General features: G+C 34.3%; 1 protein-coding gene across 1 annotated transcript in view; it reads left to right on the top strand.

The window, feature by feature from the left end:
* Positions 1-17288, top strand: part of ERG (ETS transcription factor ERG) — a gene marked incomplete at its 5' end in the record, with an annotated part of 71749 nt that extends 54461 nt beyond the window's left edge. The window contains 8 exons of the mRNA XM_081327125.1: positions 3077-3225; positions 5272-5475; positions 6162-6242; positions 8600-8671; positions 11517-11585; positions 12522-12578; positions 14144-14191; positions 15181-17288. Coding sequence (XP_081183251.1) covers positions 3077-3225; positions 5272-5475; positions 6162-6242; positions 8600-8671; positions 11517-11585; positions 12522-12578; positions 14144-14191; positions 15181-15701 — 1201 coding nt within the window. The 3' untranslated portion in view covers positions 15702-17288. The remainder of the gene's footprint in view (positions 1-3076; positions 3226-5271; positions 5476-6161; positions 6243-8599; positions 8672-11516; positions 11586-12521; positions 12579-14143; positions 14192-15180) is intronic.
* Positions 17289-17937: the final 649 nt, after the last annotated feature.

Genomic DNA, 17937 nt, shown 5'->3' with positions numbered 1-17937 from the left:
TCAAAGTATTTTTAGCAGGACTACCAATTGTGTAATAGCTTTGTTCCCTATGCCATCCATCTGTTAAACTTGCAAGGTTCATTTTTCTCACCATGCACATGTATAAACACAATCTGAACTAGACTGTGTTGTTTCTCTGTGTCATATAATATATGTGGGCAGGGCTTTTTTTGTCATAGAACACCCAGAATGTAGTTCCGGCACCTTTTTTGGATGAAACCTTGTCGAGTAGGCAAGGCGGGTTGTATGACGTGTGTGAGTTCCGGCAGTTGTTTTTTTTTACAAAAAAAGCACTGTATGTGGGTATATGCATAATTCTGTATTTATTTTTGTCATATTTATGTAGTGTATATTGGAAGTGGTGACCCTCTGAGAGCTGTATGCAACAAAATTTCATTTTAATATATGCCGATCAGTGTACATTCAAAGTGACAATAAAGTTATTATTCTGTTTTGTACTGTTCTGTTCTGCTCTGTTCTAGGACACCATAATGTTGTTATATTCTTAGATTAGAATAGTCAGAGTGAGTGTTTCGAGTGTGGAATATTTCATGTTTAGAAAATTTTACATACCCTTGGTATTAATGAATATATTGTTAGTTCTCTTGAGGAAGAATAGCATGTATTTATAACAGAATGCGACTACAGTATTAACAGTATTAAAAGAATGCTTTGTTCTTTCCTTTACACTTAAAATTGCACTAACTGAATATGCCAGGCATAAATAATAATGGAGCCTTGAGACCACAGAGCTTCCTGATAGCTTCTAAATGCATTTACCTATTATTATTTATGATTTACCTTTATTCACTTTATTTTTAGTTAGATAGACATGAATGGACTGTTAATGACTCAAAATAAAGTCATGCTGCCAATTGTCTTTATTTCTCAAAATGTATTTGGTTCCTATAGAGAAAATCTAAAGGAAGCACAGAACATAAGCAAATGGAAGTTGGAGTTTGACTTTGAAGTATTTCGAGCATTCAGAAACAACAGATGCAATTCTCATTTTCTTATAAGAGGAAACATGGTTATGGCAGTGGCTGGAAAGCTAAGAGCAAGTATTTTAAAGGTGCTTTTTCAAAAGGTATCTGGACTTTGTTTTTCTTTAAAGACTTTTTGCTTCTCCAAGAACCTTCTCAGTTCTAACTGAATGGTGGAAGATGGAAGAATGTATATTGTTTGCAGTCATCTGGTTGTTAGTACTCTTTCTGAGTCATTGAGGCCATGTGGAGATTTATCTGTGCCCTTAGGGGCACTGAGGTGGTGTCATATCCCTCCCCCTATGTTGAGAAAGGTCTGTTCAGTCTTAATGTAGATGGCCTCTTTAACCCCTCTTTCAAATCAAAGGGATCAAAAAGGCCATCTACATTAAGATTGAACAGCCCTCTCTCAACAGAGGGGGAGTGATACGACACCACCTATCTCCTGTTTACAACACAATCTTTTCAGCAGTTCCAAGAAGGTTCCACATCCATTTGCACTATTCAGGTGACCCTGAGGGCACAGGTAAACTTCCAAGAGTCCTCAACAACTCTCAGAAGGAGTGCTAATGACCAGATGACTGCAAGGAATATAAATCCTTCCATTTTCCACCATTAGGTCAGAATTGAAGAAGCTTTTTGGATGAGAAGTGAAATGTCTTCAGGGAAAAACAAAATCCAATTGCCTTTTGAAAAAGCACTTTAGGGACAGCCATGACCTGGATGACTAAGAATCACCATAGATACCAAGAGCAAGTATGAACAAAAGATACTGACTCAGAGAAGGTGAAGTTTGGACGAATGAGTTTGGAGGAATGCAGTAGCAAGACGGCAGGAGGTAATGGGGAGGCAGGTAGGCAGGCAGGCAGGCAGGCAGGCAGGCAGGCAGGCAGGAAGGAAGGAAGGAAGGAAGGAAGGAAGGAAGGAAGGAAGGAAGGAAGGAAGGAAGGAAGGAAGGAAGATGAATTCAAGTTCAAATTGTGTTTTGTGGTTCCTGCTCTGCCTTTTACTGGGGTTCTTATTGGAAGAGCCATGGTGGCACAGCGGTTAGAATGCAGTATTGCAGGCTAACTCTGCTGACTGCCAGGGTTTGCTCCTCACCAGCCCAAGGTTGACTCAGCCTTCCATCCTTCTGAGGTCAGTAAAATGAGGAGCCAGCTTTTGAGGTCAATATGGTGACTCTGTAAACCGCTTAGAGAGGGCTATAAAGCACTGTGAAGTGGTATATAAGTCTAAATGCTATTGCTATTCTTGGTAAATTATTAACATTAGTATGACCAATTAATCTTTTTATTAAATAAGTCAAAGAAGGTTTATTTCTTTGCCCATCATCTGCCTAGTTAGTGGGAATTTGTGGCTGGCTGGGCAGAAGCCCATTTCTTCGAGTGAAGTGAAGTGAGGCAACTACACTCCTCTGGTGTTTAGAAGCAGAGACCTTTGTGGTTTTTGGAAGCTATTTTAAAAGAGTGATGATCATAAACCTTTGTCAGAATGAAGCACTTTCCTGAAACTGTATAGCTGTAAGGTAAACTACTTCAGTGGCTGTCTTGCGCTTAATTTGAAATAATGGACTTAATCTTGCACAATGTAAGAGTTGACTATATGACTCAATTATTTCCAAATTATAAGATAAGGACAACCAAGTGCTTGTCAGAAGCCAGCTGGGAAGGTTGCAAATGGTAATCACATGACCAAGAGATGCTGTGCAGGTTGCCAATGCCCAAATCTTGATCATGTGGCTACAGAGAGGACTAGTTGGAAATCTACCTTTTCAAGTTGCAAATAAATTTAAAATAACAAATATTCTGGGACAAACTAGTGTAAATGTAATCTGAGCTCAATATTGGGCAAATAGGCTTTTATTTACTGTGTAGTATAGATTTATCTATTGATATTATGGATATTTTAATCATATTGTTTTATGTTGAGTTATAATATTTTGCATTTCAGTGACTTGTGCAATATTATGGAAGCAAAGTAAGGATATTTAAATATTTTTTAAAACAATAGGACACTCTTAAAGTTGAATCTCCTAATTTATTTTTTTAAAAAATATTCTATATTATCTGGGAATTTTTAAATTGTTTCCTTAGGAGTTCCCCTGATAATTGCAGTGTGACAAAAAGTGGAAAGATGACTAACACTGACAATGTTGGCATGAACTATGGAAACTATATGGAAGAAAAGCACATCCCTCCACCAAATATGACCACCAATGAACGAAGAGTTATTGTTCCAGCAGGTGAGCAAATATTTTTAAATAACTGTTTAAGGACAATGTACCTTATCACTAAATACAGTAGAGACCATCCATTCACATTAGGAATGTCCAAGTCCCATACTGATTTCAGAACACAACTAGAGCATACACTTAATTCTTGTCCATTGAAATTAACAGCATAGTGTTTAATGTTGGTAAAATTATGTTGTTTTCAACATCTCCAAAATAAGGAGGAGGAGGAGGAGGAGGAGGAGGAGGAGGAGGAGGAGGAGGAGGAGGAGGAGGAGGAGGAGGAGAAGAAGAAGAAGAAGGAGAAGAAGAAGAAGAAGAAGAAGAAGAAGAAGAAGAAGAAGAAGAAGAAGAAGAAGAAGAAGAAGAAGAAGAAGAAGAAGACAATGTACAGACTAATATATTGGCAAACACCTAGGGTTAAAAAAACAAGGAAAACTTGTTTACCTTATTTTTTTTCAAAGGACAAAGGTTGGAAGAAACAAAACACTGAGAAAATGAGATCCTTGGAAGCGAGACAGGAATTTTTGACTTGTTTTACCCTTATTCTTATAGGGTTTTTGTAATTATATTTATATAATTTTTCTCTTAAGTTTCTGCCAAAAATCAGTATGTTTGGTATTGTTGATTTTGATCATTGCATTCGAATTATGATTATCCTGGGGAAACAGGAGACTATAGGCAAGTTATGCTTTGCCTGTTTTTGTCTGAAAATGCTATGTAGGATTTTATTAGAACAGTTAAATTCAAGGACACATGATTACAAAAGGAAGAAAAAAACAGAAGGACTGCCAAATGAAGTGAAAGGCTTATTATTATGTGTTTCATTTTATGCCTTTATGCCTCATTCAACATTGTTGACAATTGTTAACAGTCTTAACAATTGGTAACAATAATGAATTAATAAAAATACTTAATAAATCAAAGTATAAAAAAGAATCTAAACAAAAAAACAATAAACACATAAAATACCAAGAAAAACTCATTCAGTTTGTCATACTATTATTCTTCTACCAGCACCTACCATTCCCTGATCTTCTGTATTCAGACATGTTGAAGAAAAATATTTATTTCAGTTGCTGTCAAAACTTTCAGAGAACATCATGCTGGTTGTCATGGCACATAAATATATGCCTGCTTCTCAGAATCTGAAAATAAGAAAAACCTATTTTACATTTAAGTAATAAAATACTATGTAATGAGTTTGTTTAATTCAGTTGATTTTGCTGTGGAGGTTTTTAAGAAGAGACTGGACAGTCATTTGCCTGAAATGGTATAAGGTTTCCTGCCTGAGTAGGGGGTTGGACTAGATGACCTCCAAGGTCCCTTCCAACTTTATTATTATTATTATTATTATTATTATTATTATTATTATTATTATTATTATTATTATTATTATTATTATTATTATTATTATTATTATTATTATTAACCACAAATATGCATAGTATATTTCAGATAGTCCACACTGCAATAGGGAAAATACTACAGAAAATTGCTAAAGATCTCTTCTAGTGCAAATATTTACTAATGGTTAATGTCAGGAATATTTATCTTTGATGATTTTAATGTTTTTACGCTGTAAGCGTAAAAAGTCACTTCTAAATGAAATGGGTGGCAAATAAATTTAGGAAGGAGGAACAAAATCTACAAAAGTGCCCATATACAAAAGAGAATAATGTATCAATTAGCTGGTGGAGATAGGTTAATTATATTATATACCTTTAGTTGATATTCCAATTATTTAACATCAAAGGCTTTTCCCTTTATACACACACACACACACACACAATTTCCCCCCTTTTTTGCAAATCTATTTTAAGGTTCCTTCCCCACCCATTTCTCTCTGTCTGTCTGTCTCTCTCTCTCTCTCTGAAATTCAAGAACAAATCTGTCTCCAGAGTCTTCTAGTACGCATAGTTTTTTAAGTCAATAAAAGAAAGAATTCTAGAATTATTTCAGTAAAATTAATCAGTATCAGAACATGTTTGCCCTGGGGAAAGATCTTTTTTCACAACTTTAATAAAATGCATTTTCTGTTTTCTGTTTTCAAAATAGATCCTACATTATGGAGCACAGATCATGTGCGCCAGTGGCTAGAATGGGCTGTCAAGGAATATGGCCTCCCAGATGTGGACATCATGCTATTTCAAGATATTGATGGAAAGGAGTTGTGTAAGATGACCAAAGATGACTTCCAGAGGCTCACACCAAGCTACAATGCAGACATTCTTCTTTCACACCTACACTACCTCAGAGAAAGTAAGAAATAAATATGTCTAACTCTCCTTTAAAGATGTATGCTAAATTCTTCCGGTTAGGAAACTATTGATTATTTTTAAGACAATGAAAACTAAAGCATTATACATTTTATATAATTAGAATGGGTAATAATGTCTTTTTCTGGTCACATAACATTGCTTTCTTTCCATTTCTGAAATGTTAACTCTAAGTGAAACCATAGACATACTGATTTTGAGTATATTCAGCCATGTGTTCTGTGCAACAAAATGAGCCCTTTAGAAGTTCCCATTAAAATTGATCTTTTCAGGTTTAAGGAAAGCCCCTCAAATATAAATAATATAAAGTAATATATAGCATTTAAAAGTAGGAGAAGAAGGACGTAAATTGGTTATTTAAGGCATATAGAAAAATGGTTCTAAATTTTAAAAAATGTAAGTGACCATTATTTTAATATCAGGCAGTGCAACACCAATATGACATATTTTTCACAGATTTCATAATGACTATTGTCATTAAGACACTCCTTAATATTATTCTGACTTAAAACTCCCTGCTTCCAATAGAAAAATCATAAACTCATTCCCACAAAGATATGAATGAACTCATGGCCACAAACAGTCCTATTATATTAAAAAAAATGGTTAGTAAGATAATTTTGACTATTCTTTTTTTTTAAATTCTTGGTGTTGCTTTTTGTTTTGTAGCTCCTCTTCCACATTTGACTTCAGATGATGTTGATAAGGCTTTACAAAACTCTCCACGGTTAATGCATGCTAGAAATACAGGTAATGCTGTCACTGCTCCCCTTTTTACAGGCCATTTTTAAAGTTCAGGATTTCTGTCTAAGAGATGCATGCTGACTGCAATTTTTTTTAAAAAAAAACCACACAGAGTGCTTAAGACTGCCATATATGTTTTAATACTGATGGGAATTTCATACACCCAATGCTGTTCATAAACATGTAAAACATTTAGCACTCTTGAGGCAATATTGTACAATGGGAAGAGAAGGGTTACTCACCTATGTCTTTCCCATATCTATTTGAGCACAATTATGAGACTCACATGGAATATACCCATCATTAGTTCTCCTGGTAGTTTTTCCTACCATGTAAATAAAAAAAACCAGCAGGGCAGCTTTTGCCGAGTTTTCTTATATTAATGAAGGAACTAAATTTTTGATTGGTCTTCCATGGGGAAAAAAAGTTATTGTATATGTGCAAATGGAAGGGGGGAAAAATAACATTCTATCCCAGCTTGCTTCCTAACATTACGATGTTCTATGTACAGTGAGATCAGATACTTATTAAGCAATTCATGTGTGAAAAAAAGGATTGTGGATTTAAGAGGCTGAAACATATCAGTTGTCCTAATCTTTTTGCAAGCTTAATCTTTATTCTTTCTATACCTTTAAAACCAGTGGAACTACCTTGAATATTTTAAAATGGTGCAATCTAATGGTATGCAGTAAATAATGTAGTTTCTCGAGCGTTTATCATACCAGAGGGAGGCATTTCTTGATTTGTCCCTTCACTCACTTGAGACCCACTGTTGTGTATGCCAAGCAAATATTCTTGTAGTTTCCTGGGATTCTAGATATTTTCAGAGCTTTTATACCACTGTAACTAATGTAGCTTCTGTCATAGCCCCTTTTTTAGTTACAATACATTGGACTGCTACTGTGAATCATTAGATAACTTCCCAGACAAACTCAACTGGTCTATTCTTGTGAGCTATTTGCCCATCAGATCAGATCATTGATTTTAAAAGAGAGAAAGATAGTAGGGGAAAGAGAGAAATTGTATAGGTTTAATTTTAGTTCAATTGCCTGTAATTAAAACAAGCCCTTTTTTGAACTGTGCATCCAGTAATGTAATATCTCTAATTTGATCAAATAAAAGTTCAGGGTACCTCATTTTTGTTATCATGCCTGACAGTTTTAATGATTTCTAGTGACCAGAAATAATAGCTTGTATAATAATTCTTAGCTCTGGGGACTTTTTAAGAAAGTAGGATATACAGTACTTTTCACATGATATTTTTTTCTATTTCTTTACATAATTATTATTACCAGCAGTAGCAATGATAATTATATTTATGTGTCTTTTGATTTGCCCAGTATAAATCAAGACAGTATATAGACTTGCTCACTGAGGACTTAAAAATGCAATTAATAAAATGTTAAACAACTTGACATCAATTCATGTTTTGCTTTGTGCAATTGTCCTTTAAAAAGAGATGTGATGTATCATTCTTAAAACACTTCATGCATTTCATAACTTAGCTGGAACTAATTTGATAAACTGTTTTAAATAGAATCCAAATTTCATGACTTAATTCGTTGTTAACTTTATTCCATTATTTTATTTTTACCTTATTTTCTTTGTAATTCAGTATGCCTGGTGCCTTCCCCCATTTTATCATTACAACAGTTTTACCAACTAGGTTAACTGAGAGGCAGTAAGAGGCAATGCCTAGACTATTGTCACCCAATGGGTTTAATGTCTAATGAGATTTTAAACCCAAATTCCTCTGTTGTAGCCCATATTATGTTAAATTTCTTCATGTATAAAGATTAGCACAGAGATATATGTCTTTTCTACTCTACATCAATGTGTTGTATTCCCATATGTGTATTTATTCATTTCTCACACTGCTTGTAATTAAAAGTTCTTCTGATCTCTTACAAAGTTCAGCTTTATCACAACAATAAAAGATGTAGTTATTGAGTGATTACATGAGATTTGAGCCCATATATATCTCAGTGAACTTACACCCCTCCCCTAGAACAACCTATGAAGAATCACCACAAAACCACAGAAAGAGTTACACACTCTAAGGAAAATAATTGTACAGTATATAGTATGTCTGGCAGACCTGTTGTTACCTATGTTTGTATTAAACAAGTAACTTCTAATACATCAATTGGGTAATTCAGTAAAATATGCAGTCTGCTGACATATTGGTATAAAATGCTCTAATTGGAATTATTTATATCATTTGAACTTGATAGGTGAAATTAAGCCATCTGTTGCAGTCAAACTTCACAAATGTCATGCCAAATATTCATGATATTGACAAATTTATTTCAATAAATATAGCAAAGCAATATTATCATGAGCCTTTTTTTTCTTGCTTCCAGGAGGTGCAGCATTTATTTTTCCAAATACTTCAGTTTATCCTGAAGCAACACAAAGAATTACCACCAGGCCAGGTATGCAGAGATGTGTACATGTTTTACAATACAATCTATGATATTTTTTATCTTTTTTTTTCTTTTAACACATAATTCTAGTTTTGTCCACTTAGAATTCAGCACACATTGCCAAGGCACACCAGATTCCCTACCAGTATCTGTGACATTATTTAGGAAAGGATGTCTTAGGAAATCTTTGATGATACTCTGCTTCCTGTGATAGCCTTCCTCTTGTCGAACAATTTTTCTCCTTCCTCAGAATTCTTTCCCCCTTCACCTTGAATAGGCATCATGTTTTCGTTTTTCCTTTGTTTATCCAGAATCTGCTCAGTGCCTATGGAATTCAGCAAGAAAACCAAGGCAGCTCCACTTGTGCTCTGCAGAACGCTGAAAAACTATTAAAATTTTATGGAAAGAAGGAAAACCTTTTCTTTACTGAAAAATAGAATAATTGCCAGCGCCACTGTTGTAGACGTAGGTGCTGAACAGGAGAAAGGGGAGAGTAGGAGGAAATATTTGGTACAGGATTTTTTTTTTAAAAAAAAAGAATTTGTAGCACTGAATTTAGGGCATGCTGAAAGATTAGCTGACCATGAGGAGATGGCATGACTTTAAGGCCTGGATAGGCCACACAGCTCTGCTGCCTCTTCTTTTGAGGAATCAGTTTCAAAGAGACTAGGCATAAAGAAGATTTTATTAATTGAATGCACCCACTTTTGGGGGTTTTGGTTCTCTGCCTTCTGTTTATTTACAAATGAGTTTTCTTAGCATATTTAACAAAAAAATTAAAACAAACAGAATATACTTTGGTATTCTGTTCCCAAGGGCTTGCACAGTATATAATAAGATAGGGAAAGCATTCGTAATATGGTTTCTAGAGGTCTTTCCAATCCTTTAAAAATAGCTGCATACTGGCCAGGTGGCTGTGAAGGGAGGGGACTAAGAGGCTGCCAACATTCTGAGCTGCTGCCTTCCAATTGTGACATGAAAACTTTTTGGCCTATTGTTGAACCTGAGGCGTGGGTGGGGGGCTGGTTGCCATCTTCTTTCACACCAATGTTAACCCTGTTTGATTTTGGAGAATTATACAGATAAACAAATTGAGTTTTCATCCCCTATACATAATTTCTTTCCAACATTTTCTTTTGTTTGGAAAGAATTGGAGGATAGGAAAGGATACAAAGCATTCTTTCCAGCCTTGTTGTCATTAGTCACCATGAAAAGATTTTTCCATCTTTTTCCCCCTGTGTAATGAAGTAACAGTTATGTCTCTCTGTGTGTTTCTGCTTTGCCCTCCCTTTTCATCTGTGTATATCTGTGCATATATACACCAAGAAGCACATCATAGACTGCATGTATTCTGTTTGGAGTCATGAACTAGGAAGAGGAGATGGTCAGCAATATTCCTTAACTGCTGTCCAACTGCCTTTCCTGTAGACATTCGCTGAGGAAGTTCTCCCCAGACCCCAGTTTGATCTAGCCGTTGTTATTTTTTTCTTTCATCAGCTGCTGTTTTGCCTATACACAATGAATTTGGCCCCTCCTGTTCAATTGTCAAAAATTATTCTGATAACATACAGGCAAAATCCCAAACCTTTGTATATCATTTCTTTCCACTAATCTGTTTGGTTGAAAGGAATAGAAAAGTTCTAAATTAAATAATAAAAGGGTCAAATAATCCTATAATAAGAAAGGAATAGAGCAGAAACAAAGCCATTTAGCGTACAGCCAAATGTAAGATTGTGTGGAGGAAGACAGATTATTTTGGAATTGTTTGCTTTTTAAAATGAATTTCCACCCATAGCAAAACTTGTTATGGGCCTTAATGCAGACATATCTCTTATGCGTATTACAGTTTTTAAAAAATCTGAAACAGATCTCCAAAAGATATTATAGAAATTCTTCTCCAATAAGGATGGAAAAATAAAGGACGTAGCTTTCATTTGGAAAAAAGAATAAACCATGACCAGGACAATTTCATGTTTTAATACATTTTTTCTTCTGCAGGAATCTGTTAGATTGCAATTTTATTGCTTTTCCATGAACATATAGATTGTGTCTATTCCACAACAATATATATGTTGAAGATACTGCTATGCACTATACCTAGCTTAACATAAATGTCTTGAAATGTAAACTTTAAAAAAGGATAAGATATTTTGAATGTAGTCATGCAAACTAGTCAGTGAGGATATTTTTAATACTGTTATAATGTTTATTATGAATATCCTCAAATAATTAATTTTACAATGTCAAGTCCTCATTAAAAAAATTTAAACCTCTTTCTATGAAAACTCATAGAATAGCCATAGTATGGCAAATAACACTGTCACATAACTTTCTCATAAGTGCAATTTTGAGAAGGAAGGTTCATAATTATCTATTTGATGGCAGTGTCATGTCTCCATTCATTAATCTAATACATTTATGCATATAACAAATTGGAGCTTTCTAAAAATGAGACAAAACATGCAGAATCCTAAAGAATACTTTTTCCATGATTTTAATATTAATAATAATTCATCTTTAATTTGTTAATTACCTTGGCACTTTACTATGCAAAATGGAATAGAATCATAGGGATATAAATCAAAACAATATAATTCAATGCAATGCAATGCAATGCAATAATAGATGGATAAATGTCAAACATTGTATATGTTTATAACTCCAGGAAGAGATTTTTTTATACAGTGGCAAGTACCGGTAAGTGGACTGCTGTAAGAATAATGTTGAATTTTATATTGTGGTGAATATCAGGAAAGCTACTAATTTCAAGAGCTACCAGATGACAGGCATTTGGCCTAAAGCAGCATTCCTATTTTCTATCAGATCCACTTACAATGATTTCTTCTGCACACAGATATGCCTTATGAACCAGCCAGAAGATCAGCATGGACAAGTCATGGTCATCCTGCTCCTCAATCAAAAGGTAAAAGATATAGTGACTGAAAACTGAGTGGAAGTACCATAATGATTTCTAAAGCATTTTACCCTCACAAATTTCAAACTTAAATCAACCAATGTGGAATTTATATTTTTTTAAAAAACCCTGACCTTCATTATCTGTTTTGAGAACTGAGTGCACATATTAATAAATTAGATTTTCATGGTGAAATCAACAGTATATTATGTAGCTATAATCAATAAGTTTCATCTTCAAAGTTGTTGGAAGTCAGGTGGCATACACATTTCATGAATAATAATAATAATTCAACCAGATGTGATAGACTATGAAGGGAGTCCCAATTCTAGTCGTCCCTTAGGTATGAAAGCCAAATGGATGGTTTTGAACCAGTCACTCCCTCTTAGGCTCTGTGACAACCCCAGCTAATGAGCAAACACCTTCATTGTACCCCAATATCAGTAGTTTTGCTATAAAAACTAAATAGGCACAGTGCAAGAACATGCAGATCCTCTAATTCAGGTCTGTCAAACTCCCCGGCCCATGGGCCGGACGCCACACCCACCCCATTGCCGGCAATGGAAAAACTGTCCCGATATGTTGCACGATGTCATGTGATGTCATGAGTTTGATATATCTGCTCTAATCACATTGTACAAATACCAAGAAAGAACATAACAAACAAAACTATATCCATTCCTTCACAGTGTCTGCTGTTCTGAAACCAATAGATTTCATATTATTTCTGTGAAACAATTCTTCTTCTTCTTCTTCTTCTTCTTCTTCTTCTTCTTCTTCTTCTTCTTCTTCTTCTTCTTCTTCTTCTTATTATTATTATTATTATTATTATTATTATTATTATTATTATTATTATACCAAGTACTTCCATTCTAAATAATATTGATTGTATCTCTCTTTGACATAGATGGTAATAAAGGATTTTGTTTGTTTTTGTGTTTTTAGCTGCCCAAGCATCATCTTCAGCTGTGACCAAAACAGAAGACCAGCGGCCTCAGTTGGGTATGGCTTTGGCTATGCAATTATGTTTTGTATGCTAAAGATGATGGGAACTGTTCAGTAGTTTAAGCTTCATGTGAGCACTATGGGCAGACAGTAGCCATCTTATATCTAGTTACAAACTAAGGATTTGTTGAACAGTGATATTGATATTTAATGTAGTGTATCGTCTCTTGTTTTTCAAATTATTTTAAAATAATGAATATAATGAAGATAGCTGCCATGCAGATTGTAAGGTAAATACTGTAAATGTAATGTGCAAAACCAGTCTACTAAACTGAAAATGATATAAGTTCCCTGAGAGCATCTTTTGCCTGGGATCATGAAGACTAAATTATATGTTTCACTGGTTTAATGCAAAATTCATGGTTTCAGTATAAGGACAGGAAAAATAATAATATTTATCCATAATGGATTGTCATGGAGAAATAAAAAACTTGGTCCTTTCTGTATTATTTTGGAATTTGAACCTTTCCCTGGTTAACTTCCTAGAAAATTAGATATGTGGAAAGGTTCAAATATATCTCCATTTAAGAGAGAAATCTTGAATAATGTATTATAGGTGTTGGTACCTCTTGCTAACTTCCTATTGGAAAAACATTGAAATTTCATAGCAAAAACAGATTTTATTATTTATTTATTTATTTATTTATTTATTTATTTATTTATTTATTTACCTATTGTAAATAGTTTTGCTGTGTATAGTAAAAAAGAAGCATAAAAACCTCCACTGTTTTGGCTTTTCTACTTCAGTTGCTACTCTTGAAAACACACCTCCAGATCTACTGCTAAGCTTGTAAGCCGCCCTGAGTCTTCGGAGAAGGGCGGGATATAAATGGAATTAAAATAAAAATAAAATAAAAATAAAAGAACTCAGTCACAGGTGGACATTCTTTTATAACTTTCCTGTCAGTGGAATAGCAATAATGCTGGGAGATGGATTAAGCCACTTAACTCAGTCCATTACTCTTCATGCCTCAAAGCCCTCCTATATCTGTCATGGTGGCAATAAAATTGATTAAATAGACGTTGATTGACAAACCATCATAACTTAACTAAGGAGTACAAGTAAGCACAAAGAATTTTGTTGTAGTCCTGTCTACAGTTACTAGAATAAGCTCCATTTTTATGATCCTGTAATCCCTTAATTTGGGGTAGAGTCTGGGCAAGTAGATGGAGCTGAACATTTATGGGCTGGATGCCCTTCCTGACACCGTCCAGGGTTCATTGCAGATATTTTTTTTCTTTGTGCCCTAGGACAGAAACATTTGCTGCTATCTAGGATTGAACTTTCAATCTTCTGGGAGAGAGGCAAGCATCTTCACCACTAGGCCACATTGCTGCTATATTCTGTATATAGAGAATATAGAGCTATACTCTATAATTAATTGAATATGAGTATCTAAATGTATTTGTTTTAATCATGGAAGATTTACTTTGCAGATAAATACAGACTACCTAAGCTAGCAATATTATGATCATGAATATTAATCCCCTGAATTTAGCTTGGAAACATTTTTAAAGTTCTTACATAATTTTGGCTTATGTGTATTTCTTTCTTGATTTAGATCCTTATCAAATTCTTGGTCCAACAAGCAGTCGTCTTGCAAATCCAGGTATGATAAAATATTAGCATTTTTACCTGAAAATAAGAAATGTATTACCCAAAAGATATCAGAGCGATGATAGCTGGTATTACTGTATTCCGTGAGTCTGTCATTGTCACCAAAATCATGTTTAATTTTAATTACATGAGAAAAAAGTGAAATAAGAGAAGTCTTTAAAAGCTCTACCAATGTGTCACGGAGTGTTTTTGAAAACCTGCTCCTTTTTCAGACCATGTTAGTATATTAGATGGGGTCTGCAGCATTAGAAAAACAAATATAGTTCCTAAACATTTTTAGTATGGCTGCTTGGATCCTACCAATCTGATATGGGTTACTTAAAAGAACAGTTAACAATGAGAAAGTGTTTGAGTTTTTATTCATAGATTTATATAAATTTACTCATAAAGTTTACTTCTCAATGATTATCCTAATACAAACCTGTGACAAAGATTGTCTACTACCAATTTAAAAGTAAATGACTATCAGGCAAAGGTCCCAATAAATCAGTAGCCATGCTGAAGAATAAACTTATAGTGTTAATCAATATATCGTGCAAATTGTTAAAACCTTTCTTTTAAAAGTAAGTAATTTGACCTTCCTAAGTAATAAATAGTAAACATTGTCTTCAGTGGAACCTGACTAGCTACAGTACCTTACTTTAGTGGGGCTAAACTTCAGAGTTCATAGGCTGTGGATGATGAGTCAAGGATTGTATACAAGGGATAGGAGTTGCCATGGTTTGAAGACCTTTTCTGCCTTTCTCATGAAAACACAGAAGATAGCTTTGTGTGTGGGGGGGGGAGTTGTACTGTATAGATAATTGTGATATCATTGGATATCTTTGATCTCCTCATATATTCTTTATCTTGTCCAGGCAGGTGAAATAACTAACAGGAAAAGGGTAGCCTAGAGCTATGTATACATTATGGACCACTGTCTTTCTGTTAATTTCTAATACAATATCCCTAATGATTCTTCTTTTTTTCCCCTGCCTATAGGGAGTGGGCAGATACAGCTGTGGCAGTTTTTGTTGGAGCTTCTGTCAGATAGCTCCAATTCTAATTGCATCACCTGGGAAGGTACCAATGGAGAGTTCAAGATGACTGACCCTGATGAAGTTGCACGGCGCTGGGGAGAAAGGAAGAGCAAACCCAATATGAACTATGACAAGCTCAGTCGTGCTCTTCGTTATTATTATGACAAAAATATAATGACTAAAGTCCATGGTAAACGTTATGCCTACAAATTTGACTTCCATGGAATTGCTCAAGCCCTTCAGCCACATCCTCCAGAATCATCCATCTATAAATATCCATCAGACCTGCCCTACATGAGTTCCTATCATGCACACCCCCAGAAAATGAACTTTGTTGCTCCTCATGCTCCTGCTTTGCCTGTTACTTCCTCCAACTTTTTTGCTGGACCCAGTCCATACTGGAATTCACCAACTGGAAGCATCTATCCCAACACTAGGCTCCCAACCACTCATATGCCTTCTCATCTTGGCACTTACTACTAAAGAGGGAAGAATATTTTAAAGGATATCTTTTTCCTGGAATACAAGAAGTTACAACCAGCAAATCTGAACAAAATGTGCCTGAAAGACTGATAATACTGATCAGGATATAAAACAAACTTTTTATATAGAGAGATTAAAAAGTGTAAAGATGCTACTAAATATGTTGACATCAAATCTAAACATGAAATAAGGAAATACACATCTAGTTAGAAGTTTGTAATAATAACTAGAACATGGGGCCAGAAGAAATTTATGTCTTTTTTCATATCACAGTAAAGTAATACAAAGATATTCTATTATGAACTTGGATACAATACATGAATATATAAATGCATAAAAAACTAACTGTATTTTTTTTACAAAAAAAAAACAAATATGTAAAAAGTGGGATAAATCTATCTCTAGAGCAGACCATGTTGTGGTTGGGATAAAATGCCTGTATTTCATCAAGAGGGAGGGATCAGATATTTCAAAACTGTGAATACAATGGAAGTTAAAGTTTCTTGATGATATTACAGAGCTCTGAGCCAAACATTGGGTTTGAGGATGTGCTAAGGGCAAGTGTACGATTGTAGACTAAGGGTTCAAATATCAGGAAGTTTTCCTGTGCAGACCCTGTTGCAATAAATAGGAGCTCACACGAGCATGATTAAAACCCTGTGTCTGATAAATGTAGAGGAAAGGAGTAGAAGAACATGGGGTGATAAAGATGAAGGAAAGTGTATTTCTTTTAAAGAGGGAAAAACTGACCGTTTTTGAAGAATTATTTGCTTGGACATGACAAATACCATAGTATGTATTAAGCCATTTTCAGTATTATCAAAGAAAAAAAAACAAAGCCTTTATTTTTAAGTCAAAAGAGGGAGAAATAGTGGTAATTGAATTATGCATCTCTCTATAAAGATATTAAACTGGAATTGTGTGCTATTTAAAATAACACTTCAAACCTCATTCTTCTTAAGGGAAGTTGTTGTCTATTAGTTGAAAAGGACAAAACCCAATTGCCAATAGACATATTTGTTAGGCAGCGCCAGTTTTTCTTTCCGAGTCGCGAACGCTGTGCGTTTGTCAGAATGAATTATACAAGTCAGTGTTATTTTTTCTTTTGATATAATAATTTTATAACTTATGCATTTATACACTACGAGTTGATCTCGGCCAACCAAAGACATAAAAAATGACAATCAGAAATACTGTGGCCTTGAATTTTAACTCTGTATGCTTTATGTTTACATTATGAATTTAACTAGTTCTTAGAAAGCAGAATGTATGTAATAAAATAAGCTTGGCCTAGCATGGCAAATCAGATTCTCACTGTTGTCTGCATTTTCATCTTTTTTGAAAACAACAACAACTTGGTTTTCTTTTAGCTGTGTAAAAATAAATATTTTTTTAAAAAAAGTGTTTATAAATGTGAAAGGTTTTCCAAAAAATTGAAATTAAAGAAATAAGTGCTTTTATGTCAACCCACTAAAATTTCAGCTCTAGCAGTGATTATTACAATTTGGCAAACCAACTGAGAATGCTCTCCAAACTAGATGGTGGAATTGACACGCGCTCTGAAAGGGCATTTGATTATTGCAGAATTTCTGATGTGCTTCTGTTGTTAATTTTGATCTGGAAATATGAAAATATTCATAATCCTAAAATGTTCTTTATAGAAAAATCTGAAGCAGAGTTTCCCATTCCATTGTTGGGTTGCTGCCTATTACATCACATTCATTTTCAGTGTGTTGATATTGTATTGTACAAATGCCAATGATGGTAAGAAAGATTAAATGATAATTAGCAGGGAGAACAAGAAAAAGCAACAGCAATATATTCGGCATATCTCTTATTTTTACCTTAAAGAACTGCAATCAAAGCACTTCTACCTTCCATATTTTTTTAGCTTCCTGTTTCCTTGTTCAACAAGGCAAATTTATCTGCCTCTCACCAGTATTATACTATATAACAGCTCTGTTCTATTCTCTGTTTTTAAAAATGTATTTATCTATATTTTTCATTGGCACAATGAACCCAAATAAAATTATGGCCAATTTAAAAATATACACAAAAAAGAGTTCAAAGAATATTATTATGAATTTCATTCATACTTAAAATATAAAAATCCTTGCTAACGCAGGTTTTATGATATGAGGGACTTGCATTCATCTGTGATAGATGTATATGTGGATGTGATCTTCGTACATACATATTTATTGAGACCATTTTGAGTTTTGTCCTTTTTCTTCAT

Source organism: Vipera berus, assembly GCF_964194415.1.
Source record: "Vipera berus genome assembly, chromosome: 4".
Lineage (NCBI taxonomy): Eukaryota > Metazoa > Chordata > Lepidosauria > Squamata > Viperidae > Vipera > Vipera berus.
Note: the sequence above shows the minus strand (reverse complement) of the source record. Positions and strands in the feature narration are given on the sequence as shown.